The sequence below is a fragment of the Rhinolophus hipposideros genome, assembly GCF_964194185.1.
Source record: "Rhinolophus hipposideros genome assembly, chromosome: 1".
Classification (NCBI taxonomy): domain Eukaryota; kingdom Metazoa; phylum Chordata; class Mammalia; order Chiroptera; family Rhinolophidae; genus Rhinolophus; species Rhinolophus hipposideros.
In genome coordinates, this window is record NC_138047.1 from 85,989,750 (window position 1) to 86,009,416 (window position 19,667).

Consider the following 19,667-nt stretch of genomic DNA (forward strand, 5'->3'; position numbering starts at 1 on the left):
ACCCTCGCCCACCCCCGCTCCCGGACGCGCCCTCGCAGCCTCTCCAGCCCCGCCGGCCCAGAGCCTCGCGCCCGAGGTGCGCCAGGTGGCGAGGGTGCCAGGCGCGGCCACGTCGCGGCGGACTGACTCAGCCGCCTAACTATGCTGCGGAACCAGGACGGCCGGCTCCGCCGCCCGCGCAGCTGAGGCCGGGCTAGCCCCGCGCGGGACGCCGGCTCCCCGCCCCCGCCGGCTGAGAGGCAGCAGCCCAGGCGGGCCCGGAGCACCTGGGCTGGGCGCCGGCTGCGGGCGCGGTGCTTCCGGAGCTGCGCCATCTCCGCCTCCAGGTGCGGCGGCCGCGGCGCGCGGGCCCGAGTGACAGCGCCGCCCGCGTGGCCGCCGTCCGGGCTGCAGACGCGGTGCTGGCAGCGGGCGGAGTCCGGAGAGGAGGAGGCCCCGAGCCTGCACTGACGGGTGAGGACCAGGCAAACCCGGCAGGGAGAGACGCCGGCGCCCAGGCTCCCCCTTCTGCAGCCTCCCGAGCTCGGCGGCCCACGCGCGAGGCGAGTACCCGGGGCCACGGGTACTGGGGCTGCGTGGAGCCGGCGGGTAGAGGAGGAACGTCTTTTCGGTACTTTTTCGGGTAAATTTCCAGACCGCAAAGTGCTGGTCTCTGGTTTCCACCCCTTGGATTTCGCTCCCGCGTGTGGGCGTCTAAAAGGAAACCAGAAGCGGGTAAGTGATACAAAAGACCCACTTACTAATGGGATTTGACCCGGGGGGGTGACAATCCGGATAGACAACTAGACGCCCCCTCTATTCCCCGCTCCCCAACAGAAACATAAATAAAAAGGAGCCGCCCTTGAGCGAGTTTCAGGCACCAAGTCATTTACTGGGCAGGTAATGAGTTTGCACGGATCTCTGTGCTCCCCCGCATTCTGCTTGTTGTACACGTTCAGACGATAGGCCTGTAAATTAACTTTGATTACAGTCATTTGGCTTCCACCTGCCTCAACCCAGTGCAGTACTCGGGGACCTGTCAGCAGTGAGTTGACCAGATCGATCTTTCTCCTTTACTTTTGGAGACTGGTCTCTTGAGGATATGAATGTCCATCTCATTTAGTAAAGTAAGTTCTTGCTGGCTTGTTTTCTTAGACACTTCCCTAACTTTCTTGCGTCGATGTGGAGTTACTTGGGTTTGGGGGAAGACTTGGTGAAATTATACTGTGAACTATATAACCTTTGATCATGAGAGGACAGTAGAAACTAATTTGTGTGGAATAATAACTTTTTAGGCTGTTGCAAGTTTGCATGGTGATAGCCACCTATTTTTTGCAAGGTTGTCCTTGAAGTAAGGCTGCTCAGTGGAATACATCCTTTCGGTTAAATACAAACGTGTATTGAAAAAAGAAGCTATTTTTAAAAGTACCTTTAATCGGATGTCATTGTGATTACCAATAATAGTATTGTACTTACAAGCTCAGTATTGATTTCCCCCGCACTTAAGCACTCAGCACCCTAGCGAATTTGTGGAAAGTTGCCCATAAGTAATTGGAAGATGAAGTTATGCATTTTTTTAAGTAAGCTAACTTTTTAAAGGAAAAAGCTAGAAATACCTCTAAACTCTTAGTTACGATTTTCATGCAAAAGAATTATTAAGAGAAAATTCTCATGACAGTCCAGTGCTTAACAATGTTTAAAAAAGAAAGAAAAAAAGTAAAACATGTCATGGAACTATGCTAAAGCCTAAAGTGGAAATATCTCCCTGGCTCCTTTTAAAACATGGATTTAACACATCATACATATCATATGTAAGGTGGGTCTTAACACCAAGACTGTTTTATATACATGTGATTGGTCAGTACTCAAAGATTTATTTAAATTAAGATACCTAGAGGTAAGTCAAATGAATTATTAAAACTTACTAATGTGAGTATCTTTGTATTTTTTTCCTTCTTGCATAATCCTCTCAAATTTTATGTGGGTTGTCTGAAAGGAGAAACTGACGGTTCGTTTAAAAGCAAATTCTTAATCATCTAAAATCACTACAACTTTCTAACAGTATGAGACTCATAGTCAATTCATACTTTTCAATTTAGCTACTCTTACAGTGGTAAAATATAAGACTCAGATTATAATGAATTGCAATTTTCTTGTAAATTGTTATGTTAACACTGAAAATATGAAGTTTTAAAAACCTATTTAGGACTCTCGGTTATACACCTCATGATATCCAAGAAGGTATTTCTTCTTGTGTCCTTACTTTCTACCCCACCTCTGTGCAACTTTGAGAAAGTTTGTGAAAGATGCTGTAAAATGCTAAGTATAAATGATGGTCATTGCTTTAATAGCACTATTTTAACAAGCCTTTGTTTTCACTCATTTTATTGACTCATTGTGTCCAATCTTTGCACTTACTCTAAACTGAGGGATTTTTAAAAAAAATTCTCTGTAAAATGTTAATTAGGTAGAGAACTTCGTATTAATGTTGGAAATATTTCTTGTTTAACCAGCAGTGATTGATGAGATGAGAGGTTATGAGATATCGTCTTAATCTTTCTGCAGTTTATCATTTTAGGTTTCTTTTAAGCATTGGCCAGAATAAATATATAATGATAGTTAAACCATTTTGCTTGCTGTTTTCTTTAACTGAGCTAATAGTCAGTGGTATTCTTTTCACGTGATGCTTTCTAGTTAGAAACTGGATCTGTGAAATTTTATTGTAGTTTTGACTCAGCGCAAACTTACTTCCTTACCAATTCTATGGAGGAAACAAAAGAGTCCTGATCTGGGTTGAAGTAGTCTTTTTGAGCATCTTCAGGGGTAAAAACTATTAGTGAAGAAATGGGGAGAGTCTTTTTATTTTATTTTATACTGTTTGTGTACAAAGGTGCCTGGGCAGGTGAGGGAATACTTGGGGAAGGGCTGATAAGAAGGATTCTGCCCTAATAGTTCTCACAAAAATGGGATGCAAAATGGACTCAGTTACATTACGTAGCTTTAGAAAGAGTAGAGAATGGTTTAATCCATTTGGAATTGGAGAGATGATCAAGACAGAGCAGAAGAGAGGTGTGGTCTCCTTGCCGATTATCAGGTGACTTGAGCTCCTGGAGGGTCGGGGTGGTGATGGTGAAAGTGGTTGCCAAAACTCTTTCACAGTATCTTGATGACGTTCAGAATTCTTAGCCTCCTGTTCAAGGCCCTCCATAGCCATTCCCAGCTTCCTTTTCTGGCATCACCTTTCACTGAAACCTCAGTCTCTCCTAGCTCCTCTCCTCTTCTTACTGTTGTCTGAAGACACCTTCTCCCTCTATGCTCTCTTTATGACATCCCTGCCACTTCAGATGCTGCTGTCTTCGTCTACTACATTTTTTCCTGTACATCTGGAGACATCCCTCCATGGCTCCTTCAATGAGCCTTCCATCCTCAAGGCTCAAATTGCTGCATATTTCGCTTATGTTTATGGAGCTGTTTTGAGATTTCAAGAGTTCCTTGGCACTCATGAAAGGTGATGCTACTGCTTCTTTGTGTACTTAAAAATAAAACAGTACTTAAAATGTAAACCACGTTAAAGTCAAGGTCACAAAATTTGATTTTTTCTTATTATTAAAGTGCTTTGTCAGAGTCTTCCAATTTTGGTATTCCTTCTTTTCTGGCGCTTACTGCATTGTAAAGTACTGACTCTTCATGTGCATGCTATTTTCTTTCTACCCCTTTGGATTTTAAACTCTTTGAGAGAAGACATTGCATCTTCACTTTCTTTGTAGCACTTAACACAGTTTTCAAATGAGATAATAGGTGATGTTATCTTAAACTGCAAATATTTCCTGCTATTATCTTGGAGAGAGTAAATTGTGTCCCTTAAATATTTGTTGAACGAAGAAATGTAAATGAGTCAATAAACTGGGAGACATTTGCTGAGATACCCCTTTTCCTAAGAAAAAGAGACTGATAATTACAGAACCACTAGGAATAAGCCCTCAAATTCAGTTGGAAAAAGAGGTCAGGGTGCTATTTATAAATGCAAAGAGAGGAAACGGTTCACTAGGCTATTTTGAAACATCTGGTTGTTAGTCTAAAAATTCAGCTCAAATTCAGAGAAATGGAGGGGTACACATTTGTACTAAACTGAAAAAAATAAATATAAGGTATATATAAGAAAGTGCACATATCATAGCTATACATTTTTAAATCTTTTTATTGAAGTATAATGTGCTAGTTTTGATCTGAGTAAATTAGACATTAAAGTTATGTTCAGTGCAGCATGCAATGGAACAGAATCCTGAAGCATATGTGTCTGTGTTCATATCAAGAGTTCCTAGGGGTCTGAGTCTCCTTTCTTCAGATAGATGTGGCTAGACTATAGAGAGGGGTAGGAGGAGGCTGGCACTGGGCAGAAGGAGCTGTCCTGGTGTCCGTGCAGGTGTGTGTCCTCCACAGTGACGCAGGCTTCCACTTATTCCTTTTCATTACCCACACTTTGGCTCTTGTAGGGACTCGGGAAAATGAAATCTTAACTCTGGTTGCCCAGTACTTACGGCTCTACTTTAAAGACCTGAATTAGAATCAAAAAGAAGCCTCAAACATTAGCCAATTAACTTAAAATCTAGGTGGGCAGCTTGAAAGAGAAAAGATTTACTGATGCTGAGGAGACAGATTATCAGCCACTTAACTATTGCGATATTATTTATAACACCTAAACCAAGGTACTACATAGGCTACTAATAACTTCTCATAATAAGTAAAGGGATTATCACTTCTGGCCTTACATCAGATGTGGAAATGGATATTAAGTTGTACATTTTGACAGTTGTATATTTCAGATTGCATAGTAAATATAATAATCAAATCATAGAGCAATCCTTTCTCCTTGATCCAAGCCACAGATCTTTTGCCCAGAGCCTGGCTATTTCAAACCTCAGTTATTCTCCACTTAGCAGACAACTAACTCAATGCTTATTGCTTGCCAGGGACTGCTAAGATCTTTATACATATTTACTCATTTCATCCTCAAAACAGTCCTGTGTATTGTGATCACTGCTTACACATGCCAACATTGAGGCTCAGAAAAATAAAGGATCTTTCCTGAGGTCATGTAGCCAGCACACAGCAGAGCTGGGATCACTGATAATCACTGTGCTCTGTGTCCCGAGTCTCAGGTCTTCAGGTAAGATCATCATTCTTATGACCACATCTACAGAGGATGCCAAAAAAATGTAGACACATTTTAAGAGAGGAAAACTGGATTAAAATTGTAATACTCAATATATACCGATAACAAAAGATGGATTCAAGTCACGTTTGACTTCTGCAATTACAAGAGGTGCTCAAAGTGGTTACCATCAGCGTCCAGACACTTATGATTACAGCGCACTGCTTGAGCAACATTGACCAACATTGACAACATGTTTTTTTTGGCACCCTCGGTATATTTTACTAACTTAATAATACTATGTTGACTGCAGTGTTAAATGATTTGTAGGTTTCTTAGAAGAATAATTTACAGAGCTAATTTAAAGGAATGTAATTGTACTAAGCAGGCGGAATACCAGTCAAACCAAGTTCAATAATCTAGTACAAATATGACCTAGTGCAATATTGTATACAACAGGTGAATGAATATTAATAGCCAGCATGCATTGTACATTTATAATTCATATCAGGTACTGTTATGTATACCTTATATATTTTACTTGTTTAATCCTAACAGAAATCCTATCATATTTGAGGCATATTATCCTCATTTTACAGAGGAGGAAACTAAGCTTCAGGGAAGTTAAGTAATGTAATCAATGTACAAGGTCAACAAGTGGGGAAGGCCAGATTGGAATCCAGGCAGCCTGACTCCAGAGCACTGTGCTCCCAATACCACTGCCTGGGGAGAATTCATGAGGAATTAAGGAGGGATGGAATAGATGGGGAGGGTTCATGGGTGTGTTGGTACATACTTGGAAGATTAGACTTGGCCCCTAATGGAGAGAAAAAAGTCTAGGTATGTACAGGGAGTTCAGTTTGAATAAAAGCTGAGAAGCTAGCCCAAATCTTCTAGTCCATCTCCCTATGTCCTTCTTATTGTGGTTTAAAAAATATACACAGACAATCATAGCATTTAATTCGCCATCTTAGCTATTTATAAGTGTACAGTTCAGTAGAGTTTAGTATATGTTTACATTGTTGTGAAGCAGATCTCCAGAACTTTTTCATCTTGCAGACCTAAACTCTGTATCCATTAATCGACTGCCCCTCTGTCCCTGGCCCCTGGTAACCACCATTCTACTTTCCAGTTTTATGAATTTGACTACTTTATATACCTCATATAAATGGAGTCATACAGTATTTGTTTTTTAGGCTGGTTTAGTTATGTCCTCAAGGTTCATCCATCTCGGTAGTGTACTGCAGAGTTTCCTTCCTTTTTAAGGCTGCTTCAATTGTGTGTGTATGGTGAGGCACCTTTTGTTTATCCATTCATATGTCCACTTACACTTGGGTTGCTTCCCTTCCTATCTCCTTTTGTATCACATTTAAAGTTGAACCCTAAGACCATGGTTAAGTACGCTTTGGAACAATACTTCTAGTCAAGCAGTTTTGTTTTTTCATCCCATCACCACTGACTGCTCTGGTGGGCTTCATACTGCTGAACGTACTATATCTGTTGTCCTACGTAGTGCATTAGCTACCTTTCTGCAATAAAAGATGCAAAATAAGTTTTAATAAACTAAACTCTATATTACAGTTGTTTTTGTACAGTTGTTTCTAAGATGTTCTCCCTCAATTTGTGATTGCTCTTAAGTCTCAAGCAATTAAGTGTAAATGAATGTAGGCTTCCATATTTAACCACTTACATGGACACATATGTCCACAATCAAATTGAAAAGGTGTATAAAACTTGGGCTTGCAAGGCATGTTGTATTTAAGCAGCATTTCTCTAGTGAGTGTAAGTCCATAACTAGACAGTCAAGGGAGAGAGAAAATATAGAGTCCTTTACACACCTCTACTGTTAAATAAATTGTATGTTAGGCAGCATAGTTAATTGCACAGGTGGTAGAATCCAACTCTTAGAATTCTGGCTCCACGGGTTATCTGTTGTATGGCTTTGGGCGTGAAACGTTCCTCCCGAGGCAGCTGTGAGGATTACGTGAGATCCTACACTGATGGTTTGTTAACACTCCATACATGTTGGCTATTATCATTAGCAATGTAAGACTGAGGGATAATGAAGGAGGATGGCTGTGTTTTGATGAATAGAAAGAAACAGTGGTCAAGATAGAGAACATGGCAGTGAAAGTCGGCGACTGTGGATGACCACAGTTAAGTGTGATGGCCTGACTGAGGAAACTGGGCTTCCGGTAAGGGGTTTCCTGGGGGTGGTGTTGCCCGAAGCTAATTAATGTAGGTGAGTGGATGGTAAAGGAGCTAAATGACCAATTTTACAGCGTTCTGGGGGCCTAGCACTCAGGCCAGAACAATAAGTTAGGATCATTGATCTTTGACCTTTTGCAATCTCTGTACTATGGGATGGAGTAATTTGACAAGCATATTTTTTCGAAACCACTTCCTCTTCTGCATGGTTATGGGGAACAAAGTAGAACGTGTTGTCTTTATGAATACTTGGAGTTAATATCTTGGTATATTAATGAGTTTGCTTGATATGCAGCTAGCATGATACCCATATCTTGTGACTATGTTCTTTACCGAAGCAAAGGTGGGATTCCATTAAGCTCTGTAGCTTGAACTAAATAGTTCAGCAGGTTGTCCATATGGAGCCCTCTAATTTTTTAAGGGCTTAGCTCTTTTTCCATAAGAAGTTTACAACTTGAAGGCAGGGGCACTTCTGTTAGTCTGTTTTGCCAGGCACTTTGTGGGACTGGTTCATTGTAGAGAACTGACGTAGTAAAAATTGTGCCTGTAGGATGTCATAAATCACCTTTCCTATCTACCGGTGCTACTCGATCATTATGATCAGCAAAAGCATTTTCTCACACATTTCTGGATTTCCCCCTCGGAGATGGTGTTCTTTGAGGTTCCTTTCAGTCCTGTGATCCTGTGATGGTTAAACTTATCATTTTGACACATTTGCAGTTTCTAAATGCTCTAAGGCTATGTTTCTGATTTTAAAATGGTGTGCTTTTTAAAATCAAATGGATTAAATTTGTGACTGAATTTGATTGTCCTGTGCCAATTTTTCCTTCCTGTAAGATACTGGAGTAAAGCACACGTGATTTCAGAAGTTTTCAGCACTGAAGAATTGATGACCTTAAAAGTTTTAATGAAGTGACCCATGGTTTTCAGCTATTTTCTTTCCTTCTAGTTCAACTATGGGAAACTCCACTGGTAATGAGTTGGGAATGGGGGTGGGGAGGGGATCACTGGGGTGGTTTTCCTTACTTGAGGCATTAGCGGAGGAAAACTGTCCCAACCCCTGAATTTTAAATAAAAAGCCCATGGGTAGTTTGTAGTGTTTCTAGCTGCCCTCCTGGCAATGCCTAACCCCAGATTTGATCTCTTTTCATGGTTACATGGATTGGAGAAATCTGTACTTGAATCCTATCTCTACATCTTATAAGTGTGGTGACCTAAATAGAGAAAACTTTAAAAGTGTGCTTTCCACTTTTCATCTTAAGTCATCTCAAAGTGGGAAGAAGTCATTCAGCAAACATTTCTTGAGCACATGTACATGCCTGACAGTGTTCAAACTGAAGGGCTAAGGTGTTGAACAGTAGACAGGATCCCTGCCCTCCTGGAACTGGTGGTGACAAATGCCATGAAGATAGATAAAACACAGATAAGGAGTAGTGAGGTACAAGGTATGCTTACATGCATGGGAGGATTAGGGAAGACCTCCCCAAAGGGGCACATTTGAGCAGAGACCTAAAGTGATGGAGTGAGCCATGAGTCATGGGTATATGTTGAGGATGCAGATTGGAAAGAGATGGAAGGGTGAGAAGGTCATGAGGTGAGAATAGGACTGAGGCCAACTTGGTGGCAATTGAGTGATGGAGAGGGAAAGTCAGGAAGATGAAGTTGGGAACTTGCAGGAAGTGGTATGGTATGACTTTTGTTATAAAATGAGTCATCTGGCTGTTGTATTGAGAAGATGTGGGGGCTAGAAGGCCAGGACAGAATCAGAGCTGTGAGCCGGGAGTCTCTTGTAATGGTCTAAGATAGACAAGATAATAGCTTGGACTAGGGTATGACCAGGACAGGGGGTCGGAAATAGTTGGTTCAGGATGTAGTTTCAAGGTCATGCTCAGGAAGATTGTAAGATAATGTTTATTAAGTGATATCACACGCCAGACATGTAGCAGACACTCCTAAATGTCCCTTCCCTTTTACTTAACTTTTCTCTTGGAAATGGGTCAGGATAGGATAGGCAAATGCACAACCACATATGTCATGCCATCTATTTGTACATTCTCTAAACATGTAGTACATAGATGACATATACTATGAACAGATAATTTATAAACACATCAGAATTTATTGCGCAGTTTATATGGTCATCTTCTTGGCAGAGTTATTAGTTTATTATGGGATAATAAAAATAATTATAATGGTGAACAGTTATTTAACGTTTGTCATGTGTAGTTGGTGTTCTAAATCCTTTACAACAGCCCTATGAAGTAGGTACTATTATGACTCCTACATTGCTGATGAATCTGAGGCACTGAGTGGTTAAATACTTGTCCAGGCTCACAAAACTATAGGTGCTATTATTACTCCCATTTTCCTGATGAGGAAACTGAGGCACAGAGAGGTTAAGTACTAGTCCAAGCGCACAAAACTAATAAATGGAGGAACTGGGATTAGACTCAGGTTGTCCAGCCCCCAGATTTTGGCTTTTGCACTGTACTGTCCCACTTCTGTAGGTTACTACTGAATGAATAGAATAGGACAGAATTTAATGCTCTAAGAAGTAAATGCTGTAGGAATATGAAGAAGACAGTTTATTTCTTGTTCAGTAGACTTTGTGAAGGAAATACATTTAAGTCAGACTTCAAAGAATGTGGAAAGAGTGACTGTAGTGATGAAAAGAAATAATATTGGAAGTGAATGTTTACTAAGCACTTACCATATACTAAAGTACTATTTCAACGCTCACAGTGGATTATCTCTTTTAATCCTCACCAGAGCTGAGGCACTGTTGAGTGTTTCCATTATATGGTTAGGTAAACAGACATATAGACATGTACCTATGTTTACACTGCTAGAAAGTGGAGGAGGTGGGATTTGAGTCTGACTCTAGACTTGTGGGCAATGTGTTTGGTAGGAGGGGCCCTCCATCCTAGGGGAGGAGCGTGATGAAGTTAGGCCCAGGTAAGATGATATAAAGTGTACTGGAGAGTGAGCAATTTAAAACTGTAATTACCAAAATTTGTTGCACATCCCAGTCATTTTTGAAATGTGTTACAAATACAGAGACCTGGGCCTGTTACAGCACTTCTTACTGTACAGCAGATCCACAGACCACAACCTGGAGAGCCGCTAATCTGGAGCACGTCATGTGCACCCTTTTGCCCAAGTGGAGGTCAGAATGGGGAGGGCTTTGATTTCATGTTGAAAAGTTTGAATATTATAGACTTATAGTTAGGTACGTCCATCACTTTGCCTCTGATGATGTGCATATGGGCTAGAAGCCTCTAAAGAAGTGGATCTGTGAACACCCTTGGGTGGTAAGACAGTCAAAGTCAGGCAATTGGAAGATGGAGCTGACATTAAAGTACCCAGAGTATTGTAGGGCCTGTGGGAGGGAGCCTCTTCTGGGTCACGAAAAGGAATCAGGTTCACTAGCCATATTCAGCATGTTGACTGACAACAGTGGTTTTGGGTAGAACGTGGCGTTTCCATCCTTGAGCCAGCACACAGGAAGTGTATGTGTACACTCCAAGGGAAGGAAAGAGCTTTGTGTATTTGTGTAAACACACGTGCACACCAAAAAACTAACACAATGGGCTTCTCAATCACTTCAACCATCCCTATGAACTTCCCTCTCAGAAACATTGTCCTAAGCACTTGCCAGATTTCAAGGGTCCTAGTTCTATATTAAGAAAGGAGTGATTCTGTTTAAGGTCAGTGGGAAGCCTTCACAGAGAAGGTCATACATGTCCTACTTTTAAATAGTGCTTAGAACTTTGCAAAATGTGTAGATTTGCAAGCAGTACAGTGTACACAAAAGGTATGGGCTATGGAATGGTTTTTTGCCTTGGGAACAATAATTAACAAAGAGCTAAAGTGAGTGAAGGATGTTGGTAGACAGTTTGGCAGGGATTAAGCTTGAGCCTGGAGTTAGTACGCACTAGGAACACTTACTTACCTTGCAGGAAAAATACATGAGGTATGATGCCTGGCACATAATTGCTGTTTACCTCAGTAGTAGCTGCTCTTATTATATTGTTAGACCAAGACTAGACTGTGTTTATGGCACCATAAGGAGCTTAGACTCTGGAGGATGTGGCATGCCATGGCAAATTTAGATTTTCAGTAATTCACCAACACATGGAAGCTGGACTGAGGGATTTGTTCAGAGTGTTGCAGTAATCCAGGCAAGAGAGATAATGTAGGTTTGAACTGGGGCGAGGTGCAGTGACTCTGGAGGAGTGTGTTAGTCATTTTGGGCTGCTGCAACAAAATACCACAGACCGCCTGGCTTAAGAAACCAGACATTTATTTTCTCACAGTTCAGGAGGACAGAAAGTCCAAGGTGCCAACCAATTTGGTGATAATTATTTCCATTTTGTGATGTGCCAAAAAATTAGCCAATGTGTTTATTTACATAATAATTGTAAAGAACTAGAATGGTATATCTGAGACTTACGTTTGTATGTGGTATTGAGATTTAACTTTATATTTTCTTTTTTTCCTGGCATTTCGTCATGATAGAGGGATACCTTATTGACAAAGGCATTTCCTGCCTTTCATCTCGGCTCTGTATTTTTATTTCTCTGCTCCTGCAGTGCTACCTGAATATGATGTGTGCTTTCCCTCTTATCCTATACCTGTTTGTCAATATTTGCTGATATTTTAAATAGTTGAGGCAATAGTTTCTGGGTCATTGGCGTGTAAGACATGGCAGCTTGTGAGAGGTGCCTTTTGAAGAGCTATTTTGAGAGGTGATATCCAGAAATACTGCATCAAAGCTTGTTCAGATAAATTTACCTTGTTTGGGTGTGTCTCATTTTATTACTTCAGTATGTGGGTGTGAGGCATATTGTGTACTTTTTTTCTTTTTATTGAAACATAATATACAGAAAATTGCACATATCATACATTTTCACGGATTGAACACAGCCATAAAAACAGTACCTTGATAAATCGACTTTTAAAACAGTTTAATGATGTTGTTTGGGAGAAAAATGAACCTATGTGAATTTGCACTGTACAAAGGAAAATGTGACCTTTAAACTTTTACTTTCATGTTAACTTATTTCCTGTTGTTTAATGTATTTAAGAATTAACTAATTATTCAACTCATCTTGTGTGTCAATATTGTACATCCAATGCCACTGTTTTTTTGAAATGAAATTTATTGATCTGAGAAACATCTTCTAAATGTGCTTTTGTAAGACTCTTCCAAGAAAGTATATTAAAGGGGACATCATGCTGTTAAGAAAAACTATCTAAAATTTGGTAATCAAAAGAATGTATAACATGTTCTTTTAACACCGTGCTTGGAGTATTGTTTAACAGGCCTATCCTAGGGATATGTAATTTTAATTTTTGTGTTTCACTTTCTGTTTACTAATTTGGTTAAAGCCTAGAACTGGAAAGTTATCTATTAGCTTATAGACCATTTCTGCAGTAGAAAAGACAGCTCTAAAGATTATAGTTTTATTGCCATGTAAGACATTAACCAGCTTTTGTTTCCCCCTAGTCTTACTCTAACACTAAAAAACAAAACAAAACAAAAACCCCAAAACAAGAACCACCACCACCAAGCCTTTTGAGGGACTGTATGAGCCTATTCTACAAAACAGGCTAATTCCTATATAAGCTAGTTCTTCTTGGAACTAGTTTTACCACCTTGCTGGTTTCTTCATTAATGAGTTGAATAACATTTTTGACACATGTTTATTTTATATCTGTGTGAGAGTCATTTTTTAACTTTCTGGAAATCATTTGATACTACCATAGCATTTCTGTCCAGTACCTGCATACTCAGGAATTGACTTTCTAGGACATGCAAAGTAATGCACAAAGATTCCAAACTCAGTGAGCGAAAGTAGTTATCTTTATTTCTATTGTGTTTCTTCAGAGAGAGTTTATAATGTAAGACTAGGTTTTAATAACTAAAATGTCCTAATAAATTAATTTTCCTTTTTTTTTTCCAGGCTGAAGCACATATGGCATTCACTATGGAGAAAATAACATTTTGAGACATTTTTCTGTTGCAAGTGAGAGAGAAAAAAACCAATACAGAAGCGTATCCTCCTGTGTGTGTATCTCATTGTACTCAGCTTAGTAATGACGCCACCATTATGTCCTCAGTCAGTGAAGTAAATGTTGACATCAGAGATTTCCTAATGAGCATTAATTTGGAGCAGTATCTCTTACACTTCCGTGAGTTTGGTTTTAATACTGTGAAGGACTGTGCAACAATAAATGACAGCGTCCTACACAAAATTGGAATATCACCTACAGGACACCGAAGGAGGATAATTAAACAGTTACAGAAAGTCTTGTCAAAATCGCAAGATATCCCAATATATGCAAATATTCATAAAGCAAAGAAGAATGCTGAGACTTCGAAGGATCACCATGCTCCATCTTCTGATCAGGATACCTGCATAGAACTTTCGAATTCATGTCGTGTTCAGATTCTTAGCCCAATGCAGTTGGAGACTGTTACCAAAAATCTTGATCAAAATGATGTTAGTGTGGAAAATAGCCAATCTCTTAAGTCAGATGATAAGCTATCTCTTCCCGAACAAAACTTTCCCATTCCAGAAGAAAATCCACACCTGAATTTAGGTTCTTTTCAAGGTTCTCTCCTTGGTAGAGATAATATTAAAATAGAATCTTTGATTACAAAGAAGACTGTAGGTTGTACAATTGAAGAACAAACAGAAAAAGTTGATTTGATCTCAGAAAATGTGAGCAAGCTTCCTAATGCAGATCCTGTATGCCTTTCTTCTCTTGGCGGTTCAGTATCAGAAGCAAATTCCGGAAATGGAACTAATGGTTTATTAGAAAGATCACCACCATCCCCATTCTTTAAATTTCAAGGAGAAATGGTTGTAAATGATTTGTATGTTCCATCATCACCGTTTTTAACACCTATGAGAAGTCGTAGCAAGTTGGTTTCAAGGCCATCTCGATCTTTTCTGCTAAGACATCGGCCTGTACCAGAGATTCCAGGATCAACAAAAGGAATTACAGGGAGGTAAGAACTTTTGTGATAAGCTGTAAGTACTCAATTTGGGGGAATTTAGTTATTTTTAATGGTTATATTTCAATGTTTCTTTCTAAATTCGACTTCTATTAAATTACCTATTCAACCAATCTTTTCTTTCTTCTCTTAAAACATTTTTTGTTATGCCACTTCTCTTTTACACTTTTTCCCAGAGTCTGTTTCCAACGTAAAGCTGCCTGGCGCTCTTTAGTTTTCTCTCATTTAATTGGGGGGAACATCCCTAACCTTAATTCTGTGTGGATATTCCTTCCTATACCTCCCTTCCATACCTGGTATTACATTCTTCCATGAGTACAGTTCTCATATTTGAAGAGCTGACTCTGTCTCCCCACTAAATTATTTGTTCTTTGGCAGGGGCCATGTTTCCAATGTTTGCACTTCCACTGCCTGGCACACTGCTTGGCATGAATTAATAATACAAGACACATCTAGTGAGTACCTAGTTGGTACTGGTTACTGTGCTAGGTGTGAGAGGTAGTATATATTAAAAAAAACACACAAAATTCAACTGAGTAAATCTGAAAATGTATTTGACTTATTCGATGATTCTTGAATTGGGCAGCATTACATTTAGCAAATAGAAAGGATCTCCAAGATGTTGCACAAAATGGAAGACTTTTATAGGCAGATGGAGGTACGGCAAGGAAGATATTCTAGCAAAGAATGGATTGTTTCAGGCAAGGTCATTTTCCTTGGGCAGGGAAGGCATGTGTCTCTCCTGCAGATTACCTTACTAGTGTTGACCAGATAACTTGACATTGACTGATTAAAGGCTGAAATTGCAGTTGGGTTAAGTAGTAAGTATTGATTTGGTGATGTGGTGCTTAGCACTAGTGACTCCATTTTAGGCCTATTGTTTCTTTTCTTTCTTTCTTAAAAAAAAAAAAGTAGCAAAGAATAAAGGGGCTTAAAGTGTGGTGTAGAAGATAGATGTGAAAAGATGGTAACAATAGAGTGTGAAACCAGGTCCATAAGAGACAGCAACTCTAAAGAGGGGCTCTCACAGTGTGTCCGGTCATTGGTGGTCTGAGATAACTGTAGAGTCTGAGAGGAGCACACTTACCATAGAGAGAGCTTTTATCTGTGTCTCGAAGTTACACCTAAAATAATTGTGGTTTTTCTCTAGGGTCGTGGTGGTATATTTTTTTTCACTAAAAGCTCACACTTGTTTCTCTGCCCGGAGTCATGAGGCTGTTCAAGTTTGACTGTTACTGACGAGGCACTAAAAGCTACTACAGATTTCTTGCACTGGTAGAGGGTGGCATTTCTGCAAGATGCTCCTTCCTCCCTGAATCTACTTTATTCCTGCTACTGGTTCTCTTGCTATTAGGCACCTTTGGTAATTACAGTGCAAGATCTTGGTTACATTTGCAAGAGAAGACATGGCAACTACAAGACTGTTAATTTAAGTACCTCTCATTAGAGCATCTATTCTTTGAGGACAGAGGTCCTGATCTATTGGTCTAGCTTGGCATCCCTGGTGCCAATAGTAGTTTCTACTATTTACTGGGAAATTAGTAGTAACAGTGTCATTTATTAAGCACGTAGGTGCTAGTTTGGTTTATAATTTTCCATGAGTTATCTAATTGTCACAATAGCCCTGGGAAGTAGACAGTATTCATCCATTTTCTTATGAGGTAACTCAAGTAACTGAGCCTTAGATTAATTTTCCCAGGATCCCATGGATAGTGAACTGGGATTTCATTCCAGTAAATGTAACTCCAGAACCCACTTCTAAACCAGTCATTTGGTAAATATTCTTTAAAATGTTGTTTGCATGTAGAGACATATCTCGGAGATATTGAGGGTTCTGTTCCAGACCACCCCAATAAAGTGAGTCAAATTCTTTTGTTGGTGGAGGGTCTTGCCTTCAATGTTTAAAAAAAAAAAAAAAACAACATCTGTGAAGCACAGCAAAGCTAAGTATGATGAAATGAGATATGCCTGCATAAGAACTGGAATATTTCTTAGGAATGTAGAAGAGCCCTGATTTTTGTATGCCATGCTAGCTTTAAAACATTTTACTAATTTGAAACAATTGAAAGAAAGTAAACTGAGAAGGGTCTGCTATGAGTACACACATTAAAATTATATCTGTGCCAGAACAGAATTCTTTTGGGAGCCATAGGGTAACTTCAGATAAGAAATATTTGGTTTAAGTTTTAAACTAGATTTACTATTTTTTTTATAAGTTAAAAGGCTTGTTATTCCTTTTGTCAACCTATGGTCATTGGCACCAATTCAACATGAAATGGAATCCCCAATTTGGGGTGTGGTGAAGAAGGAAACTGTATTCAGTGCAGATAGCTCAATTGTGATAACAGCATGGCTGTGAGAAAAGCATGGCTGTGGAACAGCTCAATAGTGTTACAGCTCAGTCACGAAGCATCACACTGTGGAAATGAGGCAGCCCTGAGGCAAAGCCCCTCTCTGGCTAGACAGCTCTGCCCTGGTCTGATCTGGTTTGTTACACCTGTTTCGGTCCACTCTGCTCCCTAATGTTTCAGCGCCAGCTGGGGAAATGTAGTCTTCAGTCTTGGGTGGAAAGGGAAAGTACACTCTGAGTGAACTTTATATAGAGGGAAGTCCCCACCCCTTTTTCCTTACTGGCCTGTCCTCATGCAAATGAAGACTCTAAATCCTTGCAGTTTGATTGGTCCCAAAGGCACTGTCTTGATTGTTCAGAATGGAGCTGTTCTGATTAGTCAGTGATGATGCTGAGGGGATATAGCTGCACAGCTCTGATTGGATGGGGAAAGTCTCAGTCCTATTGGTTGAAATGCAATTCCAGGACTGCCTTTATAAAGGCTGACTCAGGAGGCAGGAACACAGTGCAGGCATGCAGTTTAGTGTAGGCTTCTCTCTGAAATGCAGTTTGATTTACTCATAGAACTGTGTGGAAATGGCTGCTAGGCTCTGGTGTTTTATTTATTTTCTAAGCCCAGTTAACCACTAGAAGCCCTTTTTTGGTAGGGTATCCTCTCAGGGTTTATGCCACTGTGACTATGAGTCTTTGAAATTGAGAAATGGAATAATGTTAAAATTACTGTGTTTCCCTGAAAATAAGACTTAGCTGCACAATAAGATCTAATGCATCTTTTGGAGCAAAAATTAATGTAAGACCCAGTATTATATTATTATATTACATTATACCAGGTCTTAAAGTAAAATAAGATTGGGTCTTATATTAATTTTTGCTCCAAAAGACATTACGGCTGATTGTCCAGGTAGGTCTTGTTTTCGGGGAAACACAGTAGTAGTAAAAACTTAATACTAGCTGCATCATAACCAGATTACCTATTGTAACCTATTTTTTCTTCTTTGATTATAGCAGTAAATGATAGCTATGCATTTGTAGTGCTTGGATCATAAAATAAGAAAGTAAGTTATTTTCAGACTTCACTGTCAATTTTTACTTATGGTTCTCACCAGAATTGCAAATAATAATTGTGTGTTTTTAAAGTGTTAAATATGACTTTTAAAGTAAGATTGTGGATTATGTAATCCCTGATGCTCTCTAATCAAATAACATTTTAATGATTTTCAGTACATTTCTTAATGTACCAAATAAAAACATTTCTTTGTGGCTAGTGCTTTTAACATAATGTCTTTACTAATTAAACATTTCATACTACTGTTAAAAGGAATATGATGCTGGATGTGTTTTCTTGAAGTGAAATCCTGTGTTTCTCTCTCCGTATACAGCACCCCTGACCATCCCTTTCCTCCTGTTTATCTGACACAATTGAATCTCCAGTCAAATGAGTTATGTTTGCTCTTGCCTTGGGTTTCTTCCCTGAATTCCCGTGGCTTCTTTTCTTGGGAAGGCTGGGCTGAGTGGGGCTATACTGAACAATGAAACAACCTCAAGGTCACTTTTTAAGTCCTCTCTTGAAGGCCAGATCAGAACTAGGCTGGAAAAGCCAAGTCCTTTATTGCATTTCACCTAGTCCCATGGAGACCTCCAAGCTGAGAGCAAGTCCAACTAGCTGCCTTTTCCCTGGGAATGATAGGTGTGTCCTCTGATCCTTCCAGGAAGGTCCTCAGTGCTCAAGGCAGGAAGGGACAGGTATCTTTCAGCTACTGAAGAGGCACCTCTTCTCCCCAGTTTAATGATTTTTTTGTACATCTTTCATGCAACTATTTTATCCTTGGTACAAGTCACACAGCTTCCCCCCTCCCTTTTTATTAGGTGTTGTGCCTCTCTTCTTTTAAAAGTTTATTCTCGCCATTCTAGGTTAGTTACGTACACATTATAGATTCGCTTTATCAATTTCTATTAATGAAAAGGCCCACTGGACTCTTGTCTGGGATTATGCTGAACCTATGTATCAATATGTAGAGAACTGACATCTTAATGTTGAGTCTTCAGAACTGTATAAATGTATTGTGTCTGTCCATTTATTTAGGTCTTCTTTAATTTTTCTCAGCAGTGTTTTACAGTTTTCTGTGTGCAGATCTTGACCAGATTTTGATAAATTTACCCTTTAGTATTTCATGGTTTTGTATTTTATTGTAAAAGTTGTATTTTCAGACTATTTTTTCAATTGTTCATTGCTAGTATTTAGAAATATTACTGAATTTTAAAAGTATTTATCCTTTATCCTGGGACCTTGCTAGATTTACTTTTTTTTTAAATTAAAGTTTATTGGGGTGACAGTTTTTAGTAAAGTTACATAGATTTCAGGTGTACAATTCTGTATTACGTCATCTATAAATCCCATTGTGTGTTCACCACCCAGAGTTCGTTCTCCTTCCATCACCATATATTTGATCCCCTTGACCCTCATCTACCACCTCCCTCCCCCCTTACCCTCGATTTACATTTTTTTGAAAAACTTTTTGGTAGGATTTTCTACTTACTAGATACCTTCTGAGTAAAAGATAACTTCCTTTCCAATCTGCATGCTTTTATGCATATTTCTTTCTTTTGTGTTATTGTACTGACCAGGACCTCTGAAATAATGTGAACATAGGTAGTGAGAACAGACCTCTTTGCCTTATTCCCAATCTTAGGGGAAACCATTCAGTCTTTAACCATGAATTATGATGTAGGTTTTTCATAAATGACCTTTAGTAGGTTGAAGACATTTCCTTCCATTCCTAGTTTGCTGAGAGTCTTTGTCAAGAATGGATGTTGAATTTTATCAAGTGTTTTTTCTGGATCTGTTGTCATGAGCATGCGATTTGTCTCTCTTATTTTCTTAGTTTGGTGACTTACATTTTTCCATGTTAAACCAATATTGCTTCCCTGAGGTAAATCTCACTTGGTCATAAAAT

At 39.5% G+C, this 19,667-nt stretch overlaps 1 protein-coding gene across 1 annotated transcript in view; it reads left to right on the forward strand.

Annotated features, from left to right (window-relative positions):
* Positions 1–262: 262 nt before the first annotated feature.
* The window catches only part of ARAP2 (ArfGAP with RhoGAP domain, ankyrin repeat and PH domain 2), a 185,518-nt gene continuing 166,113 nt past the window's right edge, over positions 263–19,667 (forward strand). The window contains exons 1-2 of the mRNA XM_081053892.1: positions 263–714; positions 13,306–14,357. Coding sequence (XP_080910018.1) covers positions 13,453–14,357 — 905 coding nt within the window. The 5' untranslated portion in view covers positions 263–714; positions 13,306–13,452. The remainder of the gene's footprint in view (positions 715–13,305; positions 14,358–19,667) is intronic.